This window comes from Anopheles maculipalpis, chromosome 3RL (assembly GCF_943734695.1).
Source record: "Anopheles maculipalpis chromosome 3RL, idAnoMacuDA_375_x, whole genome shotgun sequence".
Taxonomy (NCBI): Eukaryota; Metazoa; Arthropoda; class Insecta; order Diptera; family Culicidae; genus Anopheles; species Anopheles maculipalpis.
The window spans coordinates 13526973-13546378 of NC_064872.1; the positions used below are offsets into that span (position 1 = coordinate 13526973).

The 19406-nt window shown below is 41.8% G+C and overlaps 3 protein-coding genes across 6 annotated transcripts in view; 1 reads left to right on the forward strand and 2 right to left on the reverse strand.

The window, feature by feature from the left end:
- LOC126565418 (proteasome subunit beta type-2) overlaps positions 1–19406 on the forward strand; it is a 549154-nt gene that overhangs the window by 354320 nt on the left and 175428 nt on the right. The window lies entirely within an intron of this gene.
- Positions 1–19406, reverse strand: part of LOC126563976 (uncharacterized) — a 333716-nt gene that overhangs the window by 273811 nt on the left and 40499 nt on the right. The window lies entirely within an intron of this gene.
- LOC126560416 (mucin-19) overlaps positions 12953–19406 on the reverse strand; it is a 183722-nt gene continuing 177268 nt past the window's right edge. Inside the window, exons 8-11 of the mRNA XM_050216375.1 lie at positions 17391–17775; positions 17109–17229; positions 16491–16729; positions 12953–16421 (exon numbers count right to left, since the gene is read on the reverse strand). Of these exons, the coding sequence (XP_050072332.1) occupies positions 12953–16421; positions 16491–16729; positions 17109–17229; positions 17391–17775 (4214 nt within the window). The remainder of the gene's footprint in view (positions 16422–16490; positions 16730–17108; positions 17230–17390; positions 17776–19406) is intronic.

A 19406-nucleotide genomic window follows, 5' to 3' on the forward strand; every position in this document is an offset into this window, starting at 1 on the left:
GTTTCGGATGCTCTCCTGATACTTCAACTGGTCAAAATTTGGGCATTTTTGGGACAATTTTCGAGGATTTTTTCGTTGAAAAAATGGGACAAATGCTACCTCCTGGTTTGGATGCTCTCCTGATACTTTAACTGGTGAAAATTTGGGCATTTTTGGGACAATTTTCGAGGATTTTTTCGTGGAAAAATTGGGATAATTGGTACTTCCTGGTTCGGATGCTCTCCTGATACTTCAACTGGTAAAAATTGGTCGGTATTGGGACAATTTTCGAGGATTTTTTCGTGGAAAAAATGGGTCAATTGCTACCTCCTGTTTCGGATGCTCTCCTGATATTTCAACTGGTCAAAATTTGGGCATTTTTGGGACAATTTTCGAGGATTTTTTCGTTGAAAAAATGGGACAAATGCTACCTCCTGGTTTGGATGCTCTCCTGATACTTTAACTGGTAAAAATCGGTCGTTTTTGGGACAATTTTCGAGGATTTTTTAGTGGAAAAATTGGGATAATTGGTACCTCCTGATTCGGATGCTCTCCTGATACTTCAACAGGTAAAATTCGGTCGTTTTTGGGGCAATTTTTGAGGAGTTTTTTGTGGAAAAAATGGGACAAATGCTACCTCCTGGTTTGGATGCTCTCTTGATGCTTAAACTGGTAAAAATCGGTCGTTTTTTGGGACAATTTTCGAGAAATTTTTCGTGGAAAAATTGGGATAGTTGGTACTTCCTGGTTCGGATGCTCTCCTGATACTTCAACTGGTAAAAATCGGTCGTTTTTGGGACAATTTTCGAGGATTTTTTCGTGGAAAAAATGGGTCAATTGCTACCTCCTGTTTCGGATGCTCTCCTGATACTTCAACTGGTGAAAATTTGGGCATTTTTGGGACAATTTTCGAGGATTTTTTCGTTGAAAAAATGGGACAAATGCTACCTCCTGGTTTGGATGCTCTCCTGATACTTTAACTGGTAAAAATCGGTCGTTTTTGGGAAAATTTTCGAGGATTTTTTCGTGGAAAAATTGGGATAATTGGTACTTCCTGGTTCGGATGCTCTCCTGATACTTCAACTGGTAAAAATTGGTCGGTATTGGGACAATTTTCGAGGATTTTTTCGTGGAAAAAATGGGTCAATTGCTACCTCCTGTTTCGGATGCTCTCCTGATATTTCAACTGGTCAAAATTTGGGCATTTTTGGGACAATTTTCGAGGATTTTTTCGTGGAAAAAATGGGTCAAATGCTACCTCCTGTTTCGGATGCTCTCCTGATACTTCAACTAGTGAAAATTTGGGCATTTTTGGGACAATTTTCGAGAATTTTTTTGTTGAAAAAATGGGACCAATGCTACCTCCTGGTTTGGATGCTCTCCTGATACTTTAACTGGTAAAACTCGGTCGTTTTCGGGACAATTTTCGAGGATTTTTTCGTGGAAAAATTGGGATAATTGGTACTTCCTGGTTCGGATGCTCTCCTGATACTTCAACTGGTAAAAATCGGTCGTTTTTGGGACAATTTTCGAGGATTTTTTCGTGGAAAAAATGGGTCAATTGCTACCTCCTGTTTCGGATGCTCTCCTGATATTTCAACTGGTCAAAATTTGGGCATTTTTGGGACAATTTTCGAGGATTTTTTCGTTGACAAAATGGGACAAATGCTACCTCCTGGTTTGGATGCTCTCCTGATACTTTAACTGGTAAAAATCGGTCGTTTTTGGGACAATTTTCGAGGATTTTTTAGTGGAAAAATTGGGATAATTGGTACCTCCTGGTTCGGATGCTCTCCTGATACTTCAACAGGTAAAAATTGGTCGATTTTGGGACAATTTTCGAGGATTTTTTCTTGGAAAAAATGGGACAATCGCTAACTTCTGGTTTGGATGCTCTCCTGATACTTCAACTGGTAAAAATCGGTCATTTTCGGGGCAAGTTTTGCGCAGTTTTTCGTGTCGAAAATGGGACAATTGCTACCTCCTGGATCGGATGCGCTCCTGATACTTCAACTGGAGAAAATTTGGGCATTTTTGGGATTTTCGAGGATTTTTTCGTTGAAAAAATGGGACAAATGCTACCTCCTGTTTCGGATGCTCTCCTGATACTTCAACTGGTGAAAATTTGGGCATTTTTGGGACAATTTTCGAGAAATTTTTCGTGGAAAAATTGGGATAGTTGGTACTTCCTGGTTCGGATGCTCTCCTGATACTTCAACTGGTAAACATCGGTCGTTTTTGGGACAATTTTCGAGGATTTTTTCGTGGAAAAAATGGGTCAATTGCTACCTCCTGTTTCGGATGCTCTCCTGATACTTCAACTGGTGAAAATTTGGGCATTTTTGGGACAATTTTCGAGGATTTTTTCGTTGAAAAAATGGGACAAATGCTACCTCCTGGTTTGGATGCTCTCCTGATACTTTAACTGGTAAAAATCGGTCGTTTTTGGGACAATTTTCGAGGATTTTTTCGTGGAAAAATTGGGTCAATTGCTACCTCCTGTTTCGGATGCTCTCCTGATATTTCAACTGGTCAAAATTTGGGCATTTTTGGGACAATTTTCGAGGATTTTTTCGTTGAAAAAATGGGACAAATGCTACCTCCTGGTTTGGATGCTCTCCTGATACTTTAACTGGTAAAACTCGGTCGTTTTCGGGACAATTTTCGAGGATTTTTTCGTGGAAAAATTGGGATAATTGGTACTTCCTGGTTCGGATGCTCTCCTGATACTTCAACTTGTAAAAATTGGTCGGTATTGGGACAATTTTCGAGGATTTTTTCGTGGAAAAAATGGGTCAATTGCTACCTCCTGTTTCGGATGCTCTCCTGATATTTCAACTGGTAAAAATCGGTAGTTTTTTGACAATTTTCGAGAATTCTTTCGTGGAAAAAATGGTACAATTGCTACCTCCTGTTTCGGATGCTCTCCTGATACTTCAACTGGTAAATCTCGATAGTTTTTGGGACAATTTTCGAGAATTTTTTCGTGGAAAAAATGGGACAATTGCTACCTCCTGGTTCGGATGCTCTCCTGATACTTCAACTGGTAAAATTCGGTCGTTTTGGGGCAATTTTGGAGGAGTTTTTTGTGGAAAAAATGGGACAAATGCTACCTCCTGGTTTGGATGCTCTCTTGATGCTTAAACTGGTAAAAATCGGTCGTTTTTTGGGACAATTTTCGAGAAATTTTTCGTGGAAAAATTGGGATAGTTGGTACATCCTGGTTCGGATGCTCTTCTGATACTTCAACTGGTAAAAATCGGTCGTTTTTGGGACAATTTTCGAGGATTTTTTCGTGGAAAAAATGGGTCAATTGCTACCTCCTGTTTCGGATGCTCTCCTGATACTTCAACTGGTGAAAATTTGGGCATTTTTGGGACAATTTTCGAGGATTTTTTCGTTGAAAAAATGGGACAAATGCTACCTCCTGGTTTGGATGCTCTCCTGATACTTTAACTGGTAAAAATCGGTCGTTTTTGGGACAATTTTCGAGGATTTTTTCGTGGAAAAATTGGGTAAATTGGTACTTCCTGGTTCGGATGCTCTCCTGATACTTCAACTGGTAAAAATTGGTCGGTATTGGGACAATTTTCGAGGATTTTTTCGTGGAAAAAATGGGTCAATTGCTACCTCCTGTTTCGGATGCTCTCCTGATATTTCAACTGGTCAAAATTTGGGCATTTTTGGGACAATTTTCGAGGATTTTTTCGTGGAAAAAATGGGTCAAATGCTACCTCCTGTTTCGGATGCTCTCCTGATACTTCAACTGGTGTAAATTTGGGCATTTTTGGGACAATTTTCGAGGATTTTTTCGTTAAAAAAATGGGACAAATGCTACCTCCTGGTTTGGATGCTCTCCTGATACTTTAACTGGTAAAACTCGGTCGTTTTCGGGACAATTTTCGAGGATTTTTTCGTGGAAAAATTGGGATAATTGGTACTTCCTGGTTCGGATGCTCTCCTGATACTTCAACTGGTAAAAATTGGTCGGTATTGGGACAATTTTCGAGGATTTTTTCGTGGAAAAAATGGGTCAATTGCTACCTCCTGTTTCGGATGCTCTCCTGCTATTTCAACTGGTCAAAATTTGGGCATTTTTGGGACAATTTTCGAGGATTTTTTCGTTGAAAAAATGGGACAAATGCTACCTCCTGGATCGGATGCCCTCCTGATTTTTCAACTGGTAAAAATCGGTAGTTTTTTGACAATTTTCGAGAATTCTTTCGTGGAAAAAATGGTACAATTGCTACCTCCTGTTTCGGATGCTCTCTTGATACTTCAACTGGTAAATCTCGATAGTTTTTGGGACAATTTTCGAGAATTTTTTCGTGGAAAAAATGGGACAATTGCTACCTCCTGGTTCGGATGCTCTCCTGATACTTCAACTGGTAAAATTCGGTCGTTTTGGGGCAATTTTGGAGGAGTTTTTTGTGGAAAAAATGGGACAAATGCTACCTCCTGTTTCGGATGCTCTCCTGATACTTCAACTGGTGAAAATTTGGGCATTTTTGGGACAATTTTCGAGGATTTTTTCGTTGAAAAAATGGGACAAATGCTACCTCCTGGTTTGGATGCTCTCCTGATACTTTAACTGGTAAAAATCGGTCGTTTTTGGGACAATTTTCGAGGATTTTTTCGTGGAAAAATTGGGTCAATTGCTACCTCCTGTTTCGGATGCTCTCCTGATATTTCAACTGGTCAAAATTTGGGCATTTTTGGGACAATTTTCGAGGATTTTTTCGTTGAAAAAATGGGACAAATGCTACCTCCTGGTTTGGATGCTCTCCTGATACTTTAACTGGTAAAACTCGGTCGTTTTCGGGACAATTTTCGAGGATTTTTTCGTGGAAAAAATGGGTCAAATGCTACCTCCTGTTTCGGATGCTCTCCTGATACTTCAACTGGTGTAAATTTGGGCATTTTTGGGACAATTTTCGAGGATTTTTTCGTTAAAAAAATGGGACAAATGCTACCTCCTGGTTTGGATGCTCTCCTGATACTTTAACTGGTAAAACTCGGTCGTTTTCGGGACAATTTTCGAGGATTTTTTCGTGGAAAAATTGGAATAATTGGTACTTCCTGGTTCGGATGCTCTCCTGATACTTCAACTGGTAAAAATTGGTCGGTATTGGGACAATTTTCGAGGATTTTTTCGTGGAAAAAATGGGTCAATTGCTACCTCCTGTTTCGGATGCTCTCCTGCTATTTCAACTGGTCAAAATTTGGGCATTTTTGGGACAATTTTCGAGGATTTTTTCGTTGAAAAAATGGGACAAATGCTACCTCCTGGATCGGATGCCCTCCTGATTTTTCAACTGGTAAAAATCGGTAGTTTTTTGACAATTTTCGAGAATTCTTTCGTGGAAAAAATGGTACAATTGCTACCTCCTGTTTCGGATGCTCTCTTGATACTTCAACTGGTAAATCTCGATAGTTTTTGGGACAATTTTCGAGAATTTTTTCGTGGAAAAAATGGGACAATTGCTACCTCCTGGTTCGGATGCTCTCCTGATACTTCAACTGGTAAAATTCGGTCGTTTTGGGGCAATTTTGGAGGAGTTTTTTGTGGAAAAAATGGGACAAATGCTACCTCCTGGTTTGGATGCTCTCTTGATGCTTAAACTGGTAAAAATCGGTCGTTTTTCGGGACAATTTTCGAGAAATTTTTCGTGGAAAAATTGGGATAGTTGGTATTTCCTGGTTCGGATGCTCTTCTGATACTTCAACTGGTAAAAATCGGTCGTTTTTGGGACAATTTTCGAGGATTTTTTCGTGGAAAAAATGGGTCAATTGCTACCTCCTGTTTCGGATGCTCTCCTGATACTTCAACTGGTGAAAATTTGGGCATTTTTGGGACAATTTTCGAGGATTTTTTCGTTGAAAAAATGGGACAAATGCTACCTCCTGGTTTGGATGCTCTCCTGATACTTTAACTGGTAAAACTCGGTCGTTTTCGGGACAATTTTCGAGGATTTTTTCGTGGAAAAATTGGGATAATTGGTACTTCCTGGTTCGGATGCTCTCCTGATACTTCAACTGGTAAAAATTGGTCGGTATTGGGACAATTTTCGAGGATTTTTTCGTGGAAAAAATGGGTCAATTGCTACCTCCTGTTTCGGATGCTCTCCTGATATTTCAACTGGTCAAAATTTGGGCATTTTTGGGACAATTTTCGAGGATTTTTTCGTTGAAAAAATGGGACAAATGCTACCTCCTGGTTTGGATGCTCTCCTGATACTTTAACTGGTAAAAATCGGTCGTTTTTGGGACAATTTTCGAGGATTTTTTAGTGGAAAAATTGGGATAATTGGTACCTCCTGATTCGGATGCTCTCCTGATACTTCAACAGGTAAAATTCGGTCGTTTTTGGGGCAATTTTTGAGGAGTTTTTTGTGGAAAAAATGGGACAAATGCTACCTCCTGGATCGGATGCTCTCCTGATGCTGCAATTAGTAAAACTCAGTCATTTTTGGGATAAATTTTGAGGAGCTTTTCGTGGAAAAAGTTGGACAATTGCTACCTCCTTGTATTGATGCTCACCTGATACTTCAACTGTTAAAAATCGGTCGTTTTTGGGACAATTTTCGAGGACTTTTTCGTGAAAAAATGGGACAATTGCTACCTCTTGCTTCAGATGCTCTCCTGATACTTCAACTGGTAAAAATCGGTCGTTTTCGGGGCACTTTTTGAGGAGTTTTTCGTTGAAAAATTGGGACAATTGCTACCTCCTGGTTTGGATGTTCTCCTGATACTTCAACTGGTAAAAATCTGTCGTTTTTGGGATGATGAATACTTACCAAAACACTTCATAACTTAGTCAAATTTGGATGTCAGTCAGTGCAAATGCACCTTTAGTATTTTCATTAATTAATTTGTATTTTCTCCATTTTTGACTCTCTGTGTGTGTGATTTTTTGTGTTTTTTTTCTTTTTCTTTATAGTTATCTGTTTGCTTGCTGGCCGTTTTCGGCTTTACTCATCATCAGTTATCATCATTATTATTAATATTATTATTATTATTATTATTCTTATTATTATTAATATTATTATCATTATTATTACATTCTCCGCCATTTCTGTTTACCATTGTTTTTTCTTTGTGTGTAGAGTTTTTTTTCACTTTTAATGTTTTTTACCTTTTTATTCACTTACATTATGTTAGTTTAGGTTCTGTTCCACTCTTTATTCCCCTTTTTTTTGTTTTATTTTATGCTATCTTTCCATTACCGGAAGTATGGGACACGCACGTGGTCTGGGATATTTTTTTCTTTTCCTTTCCTCCCTCACCACCAATTATCCGTGTTCCATCCCGGTTTCCGGTGGCCACTTAAAAGCTACAATAAAAAGTAAAGCTGATCAATATCAATGTATGAATTCAGAATCGTAAATTGAACACAGTGTTTCCGGTTTAATTCTCTTGTTCTCACATGTTGTTGTTTGGTTTTTTTTATTGTTTTTTGTTTTTTCTTTCTTTTTGCCTTGTGTTATGTGCACGTCCAGGTGTTTTGTTGTTTGTTACCACTCTCTCGCTATCCCATTTTTCAAAAGAGAGTGTGAGAGAGAGCTATTTCAAAGCTTCAATGTTTCTTACTTCAATGCTGCTGCTGCTGCTAATGATGCCGTTTTGTTCTTGATCCGATTGTATTTACTCATTTTGTTTTCTTCCCTCTTTTTTGCAACCTTCTCTACCTCGTTAGCCAATTTTACACTATTTGCCTAGTTTTAAGTTTTTTTCTCATTTCTTCTTCTATTTAATGTGGTTTCCTGATTCGCTTAACATGCATGAGTTTTTTTTTTGCTTTTACACGTTTCCATCCAAGTTTTTTGAGAATATATATTTACTCTTTAGCTTTCTTTGATTTCCCCTTGCTTGCTTTATGCTTCAAGTAGGGTGCGACAATAATGTTATCGCTTGAATTAATAACAAAAGCTGTGTAAAACGACGGTTTTTTGATGACGACTGTTGTTTTGGTTTGTTTTTAAGGCTAGAAGCATCCTTTGCCACACATTCGTCTGCTGTAAAAGCATAACGCTTTGACGCTTTGGTGCTCTTTTTCCTGCTTGCCCTATGGTCAAGGACGACAGAGAGCTGTTGGCCCTCCCCAAAACAACAAAACCAAAGCAAGCACACTACCGTCCCCGTTCGCTTCATTTGTTCTGTCTTCTTTTAATCTAATCTTTTGCTATTACTCTAACATCTTACTTCTTGGAACAGGCGAGGACATTTTACGACGGAAAGGAACGTAGGTGTGTGACCCTCAAAAAAAAAAAAAAAACAAAAAACTTAATCAGAAGGAAACATATTCGTATCGGCAGCTTTGATGGTGTTTGTCTCAGGAAAATATACTGGAACTGAACACGCTTCTTGCTTCACGCTCATTTAAATCTTTTCCTTTCGTGTAGCGCGATGCTTTGGGGACACATACTCGTTTTTTTATGTGCATGATTCTTTTTTTTTTGGGAGGTTTGTGTCTGTGTTATCTTCTTCCTTCACTATACTGGATTGCGCTAAAGTCGAGAACTCGAAATTGTACGACACGCGATCGAGCAGTTTCGTACGAGTCCTTGTTACGAGGCAGTGACATTTACATTTCTTTTGTTTGTTTTTAATGGAAGGAAAAGGGATCCGACCCTCTGTTTTTTATTTGCTTATTCTTTGATTTAAAAACGGTTTAGCAAAAGGAAATTGGAATCGTGTTTTTTTATAATAAAAACAAAACCCTCTTCTGTATTTTATATCGGCCTCTCCGTGGCTGTTTCTAGGCAAATGAGTAATATATGTCTAACTTTACTTTGTTTCCAAAAACATAATAAAATGAATAAAATTTGTCGAAGACATTTATTTTTTACAAAGAAAAACATTTCAGAAAGTCACATGATTCGGCAAAGTACCACAAAAAGCTGTAAATTCAAAAATAAAACAAAAAAGTTGTAAACACTTAAGTGGGACTAACAGAACAAAACAAGAGCTAAATATATAAAAATGAGCAAAATCAGGGTACCACCCACTTTTGAATACCAATACAAAAGCAAGTGTTTGCGAGTGTTGTAGAGTTTGTGAAACAATTGTAAATGACAAACGAGCAAAGAAGTCGTGCTTTTAACGAGCATTACAATAAAACAATACTCTCCAAAAGTGAAAAGGGAGTAAGAAAAACAGAGAAAGAAACATATGAAACATAAAACAAACAAAAATAAAAACTGAGTAGATAATCGAAATTAAGTATGAGAAATAAAGAAAATAAACATTTAAGTTGAAAGTAAATGAATAACAGTGTCGAGTGTAAAGTTGTTTGATTTGGTGAGCTTTAACAGCAGCAGTAGTGTAATAGGTTGAGTAAGTAGTACTAGTGGTAGTTCGTAGTATAGTAGTTGCTCTTTTGTTTAAGTGTAGTAGGTAAATAGTGGATGAGTAATGGTAGCTTGCAAGCAAGGTAATAGGGTTTGTGCATACACAAACACACACGCACACATACAAACTATAACCTTTTAGCTTGTTTCTTCTTTCTTCCATTTTTTCTGTTAAGAACCCTATTGTTTACATTTAACTAAACCTTCTTGTTCTCATTTACTTTACACTGTCTTTCCAGCCACACTTCGATCGATTACTCTTTACTGTGGTTGGTGGTTGTGTTTGTTTATATTTCCTTATTGTTCGCATTTTTATAGAAAAAATATACTTTCTCTTGACAGTTTACCACTTTTTGCATTCATTTTTCTGTTGTTATTTCTTTAATACTTCTCTTTTCCTCATTCGCTTTCACTTTGGCGAGTAGTCGTTAAATTGTTTCATGTTTTTTTTTCACAACTTCCATTTGCTAATCCGACTCCATTCCTTTTTCATGTTTCCCTTTTCTTCCCATTTTTTTTGTGTTTCAGTTTCATTTAATTTTGTTCTCTTTTTTTTATTAAAATTTTTTGCTTTTGCTATCCTTTAAGGTTGTTCAATAATTTCTCTTCCTTTTTTACTCTGTTCTGTTACCTCGTTGCTACCGTTTTTCACTAATTACACTACGCGTGCCCTTTTTTTTTACTTTATACCGCATTGCGGCTTCCAAATACAATGTTTAGCAAATTTTGCTAGAAAATAAACTTTTTCTCTTTCTATCTGACTTTCTTTTGCTTAACCCATCCCAATTTGGGGGCGGGGTATGTCTACCGAATGGTCTACTGCTGTGACGAGTGCGCCCGGATCCGGTGTACTTGCTTCGTTGATCTGAATTCCGATTGTTTCAGGTAACCAGGTTTCTTCATCAATTTTATACATGCTAATGCAATACAGAAGCGCAAGGACAAAAGGGAAATAAAACAAAAAAAAAGAAAACGATAGACAATTCATCGCTTTAACGCTCTACCAAACTGACTAAAAGGAAAAAAAGAAAAGCACAAAACACAAAGTGTGTAAAATGTAAAAGCAACACGTAGAGAGTTTTCTCTCTCAGCTAGCTTCTTTTGTTATGTTGCTTTTACCTGTCCTCGGTTGTTGCTATGCTATCCTTTCTGCCTTTCTCTGTACAAGTGTTTGTTTACATGTGTTGTGTGCACCTTCATTAGAGGGGGAAGTTTTGTTTATGTTTTCTTTTGTTTTTGCTAACGTCCTTTTCAGACGTTTTATTATTTTCTATTGTTTGCAACAATCTTTCTAGCGTTGGTTTTTGTTTTAATTGTAGTAAAAAAAATATATGTATATATGTATGTTCGTATTTATATGTGTGACATGATTTATATATTATACATAAATTTATTTATAATTACATGTATATAAGATATTTGTGTATATATATGTATAATATTTATACGAGGAACGAACGGAAAACCAACCGTGGGTTTTGTTTTGTGTAACTTATCTGCTTGTGTTTGTTTGCTTCGTGTGTAGTTCTTGTGTTTTTTTTTTGCGTTTTAATTTTTTGCTTCTCATTTTCTGCTTCTCCTTCTGTCTACATATACGTTAAAAAACTAAGTAGGAAAATAACGTTCAAGTAAAGCTTATTTTGGCATTTTACATTCTCTCTCGCTTTTTCTCACCCCTCCCATTAACAACCCTTAACGTTAAAAGAGGGGGATGGATTAGATTTAGTGTAAGTTGTATTTTTGTGTGTTTCTGTTTCTTTTTTTTTTCGTTATTAATAGCGTAACCCATTTTCTTTTCTACAACATTACCATCCTAGTTTCATTGTTTTGTTTTCTTGCATTTTTATGTACCTTCTTAGTGGCTACTAGCTTAGAGCTTTGTTATCTAGTCTCTTCTTGTTTTTTTCTTCTCCTTTTCACCTATCTTAGCGGTAAACTTTAAAGTTGAATAATCTTTTTTTTTTCAGATTTATGTTTCTTTCGACTTTTGCATCATTTCATTTTCTCCATACTATTGAGAGGATGAGCTGAGCTGTGTATCGCTCGTCATTTTCTACATGTTATGGAATAGAATCTTCATAGCTCTGCCATTTTGCGCAATTTTGCAGTGTTTTTGTTTGAGTTTTTTTCCATGTGATTTTTTTTGTTTTATTTTTCATATTTTTTCATTCTTGTTCTATCATCTATTACTTACTTACTTTCTTATCTACTTCCTCTTACTCTTATATGGCTTATAAATAGTGTTTTCTCACTTTACACTCACACACACACACACTCGTTTCTAATGAACGCTCGCTGGCAATAAAACATCGAGCAAACACTTTTTTCTCCTGTTTTTCCTTCAAATCCTGCCATCTGCGTCCGTAAATATGGCTAGAATAGCAAGCAGAAAAAATTGCAGCCAAGACTCTGCTACGGGGATCTCTCTCCGCATGTACTGTACACCTTCCTAAGCGCCTTGCTTCACTAGTAACTTCTCCAGTCAACTGTTCAATATCCTTTTACTCACGGTACTCGTTCATTTTTTGTTTATATTATACCATACAACAAAAAGAAGAGGCCTCCAATGGTAACAGAGATAGCGAGATTGAGAGAGAGAGAGAGAGAGTGGTGATTTGCACTTCCTTCTCGAATGGTAGTAGTCGTAGTAGTATTTAGTGGTTGCTTTAGCACTAGATTTAGGCAATAATAGTAGTAGTGGTAGCTGTTGCTCCTCACTTTCGCATCGCCTCAACTGTGTTGCTATAGCACTAAAGTCACTCCACTTAGCAGCTATATGATCGTGATCTCTACTGGTTAACTGTCTGCTGTTTTTCGGCTACAAAGATGCTTCCTCATCTCCGTTTTCCAGGTTTTCCGGTACAACTACAGGTACAATTCCCTAACCCATCCTCCGTTTAATTCCATCCTGGTCCTGGCTGGCTGGCTCTGTGGCCCTCAAAACTGTACACAATAAATCTAATTTCCTTGCTATGAGGTTTTGTTTCGCTTTCAGTGTCTTCACTGCATGCGTAGTTCGCACACACGCTGATAGATAACTCTGCTTACTTCTGGTTTTTAAATGTACACGTTTACGAATGCTACACTCAATAAGTCCCTATCATGTGGGTGTGTTTGTGTATATAAGGACTTGCTTTCTTCTTTAGCGTGTATAAATAGAGCATTTTATGTGCAATTGCGCGCTTCTTATCTGGCTTCTGCTTCAACCCTACAACTTCATTCAATGTATTGGCAGTTTTCGTTAAATTTTTCCTATGGTCTTCTTGTTTCCTTTCTTCTCCGTCGTAGTAATTAGTAGAAGTAGTAGTAGTCCCTTGTATGAGTTTCACTTTTTTCTTGCAGAATTCATGTCACATTTTCATGCCTTTACATCGCGGTTGTGTATATATTGTGTATAATGGTACAATAAATCCTCACCAAAACAAAAACCCTCCGAGAGAGGTCACTTTCGGAAGAGCGAATGTATGTTGCTGCTGGCCGTCGCAAAATTGGTGTTACTTTTTGTTCTCTTTCGGGGATCGATCGTAAATTAACACAATGAAAAAAACGAGCTCCTTACAAGTACAACCAAAAACCAAGCAATGTGAATGTGACTCCACAATGATATACCACCTGCTGGCTGCTTATGCTTGAGACGATTGGGGTGTGCTGGTGCCACCACTTCCCGTACCGCTGGCCGGTCCAGAACCTCCCGGAGGTTGATGCTGCTTTTGGGCTTGCGATCTCACGAAATCGATCTTCGCGTAGGTAAAGGCGGCACATCGCACCGGTTGTTGTTGCTGCTGATGCAAATTGCAGCCGCTCGAGCTGGGACTAGGGCTGGAAGAGTTCATCGAGTCGATCGAGCTGCGCGATTCATTCGATCCAGACAATGGTTCATCTACGTCCATTTTCGTAACTCCACCAGCGGCGCTTCCGCTGGAAATACTGCTGCCACCGATGGCAGCATTACTTCCACTAGCTCCACCACCCGTACCACCTGCCAATAGCATCATCGTCCCTGTAGAAAATGGCGAAGCCACCGGCGTTTGTTTGCTGCACGGTGGCAGATCGAGACTAGCGTAGTGTAGCTCACGCTCCGAACTAACCGAGGGTGGCCTCGATACGATGTTCGGATCGGTTATCGAACTAACCGAATCGGGCCGCGATCCGGGCACACTGGGACTGGTGGTGGTGATGGTGGCGGTGAGGGCCGTACACGACGCGGATGGACTTTGGTTTTTGCTTTCGCACAGCGTCGACGTAGACGAGGCGGACGATGAGGTAGCTGATATGATGGGAAGTCGTTCACTGTTGGCCGAACTCGGCCGGGTGCTGGCAGCACTGCCCGGAATTGTAGCGCTACCGGTACTCGGACTGGGTGTCGTTGCACCGCAACCCTTACCGATCAGCTCACTGTTGACGCTGTTCGGGCGTGTTCCAGGTCCGGAGATACTGCGCTGAAGCGGTGGCAGCTGTTGCTCGGTGTTGAAATTAAACGCCGGTTCGCGTCGGGCGAGGTTCATCGCTTTCGGGGAGTTGGCTGAAGGCATCGGTAGCTTGTTGTGCAGAAGCAGCTCAGCGTCCTGTGAGGAGGTGATTGGCTTGAAGCCCATCTGTGGGCTGGATAGCAGAAGTGTTGATTTGCGCGCCACCAGCACCGGCGGAGAGACACCATCCGCTGAGCTGCAGGAACTGCCGTGGCTTGACGGGGCAAGGGGCGAGGTGTGAGCGGCTGAAGTTCCTCCAGCTGCTGTCGCTCCCATAGACGTTGTGGAGAGTTTGCGTGAACTTGCCGGGTTCATCAGAGCATAATCTCCAGCCCCGTCATCTTCGACGCGACTGCGCAAAGGTTGTACGTTAAGTGGCACATTCATACCCTCGACAGGCGGTGTTGTGGGGCAGTAGTTGACGTAGTCCGGTTGGTTAAAGCTACCACTTGACAGCAGCTGCAACTTGCTAAACGATCCAGACCCTCGACTCCCCGTGGATAACTTTCGCGTTGCAGGAGAAGGTTCCGCTTGATGATGTTGCTGCTGCTGCTGCTGCTGTTGGAGTTGCTGCCGACCGAGACTTAGTTCGGCATAATTTTGACTTAGATTCTCAAGCGATTCTACCATCGGTTCGTCCTGATGTACTTGACCCGGTGCGAACGGTTTCGTGGGACTTGCTGGGCTGAATGGGAAAATGGTTGGTTGACTTCCGGACGGTGTTACGATGCCACTGTCACGTGAATCACACCGTGCTCGTTCGGGTGTTTCTGCCACCAACTTCGACGAAGGACTGAACCCGATCGAACCACTCTGTTGGCCAGTGGTGGTCTGAATCGGAGCCTGTGCCGATAGCGGTAGATGTTGCTGTAGCGCGACGATCGTGGCCGGTGGTGCATGTGGATGATGATGGTGCACCGACTTCCGTGCGTCCGGATGCTGACCCAGAGGTAGATAGTTGGGGATGTTGGTGCCAGCTTCTACCTTCGATTCACCGCTCAGATCGAGTCGACATTTGCCGGCGCTCGGTTGAATGCTGATCGGTGCGGAGTATACACGGAATGCATCTTCCGACTGTGGTGGTGGTGGTGGACCACACGACATGTTCATGTAATCGTCCCCACTCATTGGCACGTTTCGCTCTGCGCGGTTGGTAGAGGAAGAGGATGAGGAACCAGCTGTCACAACGCCGTGATTCCAAGACATTTCCATATAGCCATCGGGTGCGCTGGAAGATTCGAGTGATTCATCCTCACCACCACCATGTTGCTGATGTGTGGCCATCTTCTCTTCGCTTCCACTCGCTTCCCCGAGCGAACTGATCATCAGCGGGGCCATGTTCAGGTAATCTTCGGAAGGTACTTTTGTAGCTGTGGCACTGCCCCGATTCGTGTCTTTTGCCAGTGCTCTTGGGTACATTTCGAGGTAGTTATTGTTCTGTCCCGCACTGCTCCCACTGTTTGCTCCATCGGCAGACGTTGGACCAGAGGAACCTATCTGTATTGGGGAACTGGTAGACTTGATCGATCCGCTACCACCACCAGGGCAATCCGGTTCGTCGATACCAACTCGAGAGCTGGCAGCGATAGAGCCCGGTGTCATGTTTAGGTAGTCGTTCTCCTCACACTGTGAGTTAACACGACCGGGACGCATTTCGACATAACCCGAGGTAGCAGTAGATTGTGCTCCTGCGCCCGCCCGACGATCCTCCTCGTTGTTGTTACCGTTTCCGGACATGTCCAGATAATCCTCCATACCGACGGGTTCACTTACTCTCGTCGAGGGTTTCACCTGACGCGGCGAGGAGTAGTCAATCTCCATCAAATCACTCATCCGGCCATGCGAACCATGCGACGGAGGCTTCCCATTACCATCAGGCAACAGCGATCCACTGCCCGACTTCCTACTCATGGCACCCAACTCATCCATCGGTAAATTCTCACCGATCGAAGCACCGAAGCTTCCTGCATGCGAAATGCTGCTCGTACTGCTCGAACTATTATTGTTGCTACTCTCGAGCATACTGCCCTGCGAACTAGTCGACGCAAACGACACAATTACAGGAGCCGCCGAGTATCCCTTGTACACATCCGAACACCGCGGCACTTTGGCACGGGAACCAACGGAAAAGGCTCGCTGTCGGGAACTGGCCGAACCACTCGCCGAACCACCAACCGAACTCTCACCCGAGCTGAGCATTTCGACGCGCAGCTTCCGCTTTATAAGCTCCGGACGGCTTCCCACCGAATACGTTCGGAACGGGCGATCGTTCACCTCGTGATCATCACCCTGCCCAATGTAGGCCGGAACTTTCTCGAGCGAAAGGCGCAGATCGGTCGATGGAGTGCCGGAGGTAATGCTGCAGCTTGAAGCGGCGGAAGACATACCCCCACCACCCATGCCACTTCCACCACCACCGCCATTGTTGCCCGTAGTACCTCCACCGCTCGTTGCATTCGAGAGTCGACTGCTAGCGCCACCGTTAAGCGTCGGATCCATCAGGACGTATTCCTCGGTTGGAGGGACGGCACGTGGCATACTCATCGGCACGTAGCCTGCCCCATCGACCATATCCTCCGCGAGACTAGATGCGCGACTGTGTGCACTCGAGCTGGAACACAGTCTGAAGGAGGGGAAGAGGAAGAGAAAAAAAATGAAGGACTCGTTTTCAACTTCAAAAGTACTAACTTACCCTCGCGAAAAGTCTGCTACGGGCGACATCGCCATGTAGCAGCTGCCGGACGGATCGCCGGGCGAACTGCCACTCGGGCTGCACATCTCCATGTACGCGCTGCCCTCGACCGAACCGACCGTTGACGGTGGTGCGGGACTGCCTCCTCTTCGGGCCGCCTGCGATATGGGAAGCGAGAGGGAATTATGATGATGGTGGCCATGTCTGCCTGAGCTACCGCTAGGAGTAGTGTGATGGTTCTGCATGTACGTCCGCGCATGTACGGTGAAGGTGTGTCAACGGGAGTTTACAAGAGTATGGCCAATTTCATTTTCGATTGATTTTGAATTTCGATACGTTCGAGGATGCGGGAATGCAAGACACGAAACGCGCGGCATACCACCGGGAGATGGGTGTACATAGAATTTTGTAAAAAAAAAAAATTCAAAAGAGAACGAGAGATAGACAGAGCCAAACGAAAACCAATTAGGTACGTCTTTTCTTGAAAGGAATAATTTGAATTTTGAATTTCGTGTCTGACAGTGGTACGGCGACAGCTAAGTGATTGTATCCCATTGTCGTCAGCGAGACATTGGTTCGATTCTAGTTACGAGCCCATACACGGAACTCTTTACTTACCGGCACGGCAAAGTCATCGTGCTGCGAAAATCCGCAACCCGCGCGCAAATCTATATGGCCATAGTCCTTGATGAACTCTTCCGAGTTTTCCTCCGGTATGGAGCAGCCGGAGTTGAGTTGACTGCAAACATGAAACGAAACGAAAAAAGCAACAAAAAAAAAACAAGGGGTCAGATGGAGAAGGTGGTTCACTACACCCGATCAGCTTGCTCTCATTCTCTCTCTCTGCGTCAGATTTTTCCTAGCTGAAGAAGTGTCTTTGTGTCGTTGTGTGCCACTCACTTAATGACCTTAGGGTAGCCATTGCCTTCGTCCGGTGTAAGCGAGCCGGTAATGAAGCTGTCCGTCGACTCATCGATGCTGAGCGAGGATCCATCCGAACCGGTCGAGTAGGTGGCGGGCGGTGGCGGGCTAAGCGGGGACGAATTGACTGGCGGACTGTGGCTATGGCTGATGTGCACCGAGTGCGGCCGATTGTTGCTCGGGATCATGCGGGGCGGTGGCATACCGCCACTGTTCAGCATCAGCTGATGGTGCTGAAGCTGTTGATGATGTTGCTGCTGCTGTAGCTGCTGCTGCTGCTGCTGTTGCTGATGGGGCATCGTTTCGCTAGTCGTTCGATTTCGCGATGGAAGACTGTCGCAGCGTTCGCGCGCAATGGCAACACCTGAGCGATTTAGGGAAGGCGAAATGCATCAAAGAACAGTTCGATTAGTACAAGTCTGCAAAAAAACACGCGTTTGATCGTGGGTAGAAGGTCCTTCAATATCAAACAAAAACAACCGGTAGCAGAGCAAAGAGATTTTGAAACATACAAATGGTGCCTAAATCTGCTTAACCAGTTGCTTTTGTACAAGTGTGGTTGACAGTTTGAAAAAAAAGGAGGATAAAACAAAACTTATTCTATTGAGCTTATGATACTAGAAATCATTCGCAGGGTTGCGCGCATTAGGCGTGAGCATAAGGCACAAGTATAGATAGATAGAGGGAGAAATAGAGCTTGTGTGTTGTCATGCATTAAACATAAAAATTAAAAATACGACCGAATAAAAGGGAATGTTTCTTTTGGTTTTGTGGTGCAGGTGCTATTTTTTCCCCACCCCAAATGCGGTGCGCTACTCAGCTCAAACTTGTCTCGTGCGCATGCCGATGCGTCAGGGTGTTAAGGGTTGATGATAAAGCCGACGACACTGAGAGAGATAGATATGAGATACTGATACTGGTGCGATTTTGTGAATCTAGGTTTGGCGGTGATCGAACATTCCGAAGCTATCTTTTTCCCCCTTTTAAATTGACTTCTCCCGGTCCCGTAACAATGTATCCGTCGTGTATCGCTATCATCGCTAAAGCTGTTCCCGTGTTCCGTGTGGTCAATAATAGCAACCAATTTACCACCCGATTTTCCCCTTTTTCCCCGCACCTCCCCCTAGATACAGTCCTGATTCGATCAAAGTCCCCTTAATTCGATTACGATAAGCTGGCAACAGTTGCCGAGAAGCAGATTGTCGTACGTCGGGTTTTGAATTTAAATTGCGTAGCTGTTACAAGGCGCTACACATGGCCTTGTGATTTCGGATTTTGAAGTCCAAATTGGATTTGATATGCCAACACAAATGTGCCAAATCGATTATCACAGGAGATGAGTTGTAAGTTTGTACTGACTGTTGTAAGCCGATTAGTGGCAGTTGGTACGCAGGCTGTTCAAGTTACCGAAAGAGAGAACGAGAGATAGACGACTTTCTTTTCTTTGGAGAAAAAATATTCGACGGTACGCGATGGCATATTATTTCAAATTATGAATAAATAAGACTTTAAATGCAGATCACCGATCTTTAAGATCTAATGGAACAAATCTGATACGATCACATTTTAAACACAGAAATTAAACATAAACACGAACCTATTAGAATTTTGACGAACAAAAAATTGAAGTATAATCAATACGGCCAAGCCGTCCTTCTCGATATAAAAAAAAAAAACAAATAAATAAATAGAAGACGTCTTTTTTCGACTAAAACAAAATGCAACTAACTCAAAAGCATTCCACTCTATTTGTACTGATGTGTATATGTGAGAAGTAAGTAATAAAACAATAAATAATAAAACAATTAAAAAAATAAAGGTGAAGATACAATATAACTAAAGGAGATAATGAATCGAACAGAAGATACGAAAAATGCAAACCTTGCACAATGCAATCATAACAAAAGATTAAAAGAATAAAAAGTACAGCAAAAAAAGGAAAAAAGAAACGATAAAAAAGAAAAGGAAACGAAAGATGCAAAATCATGATAATAC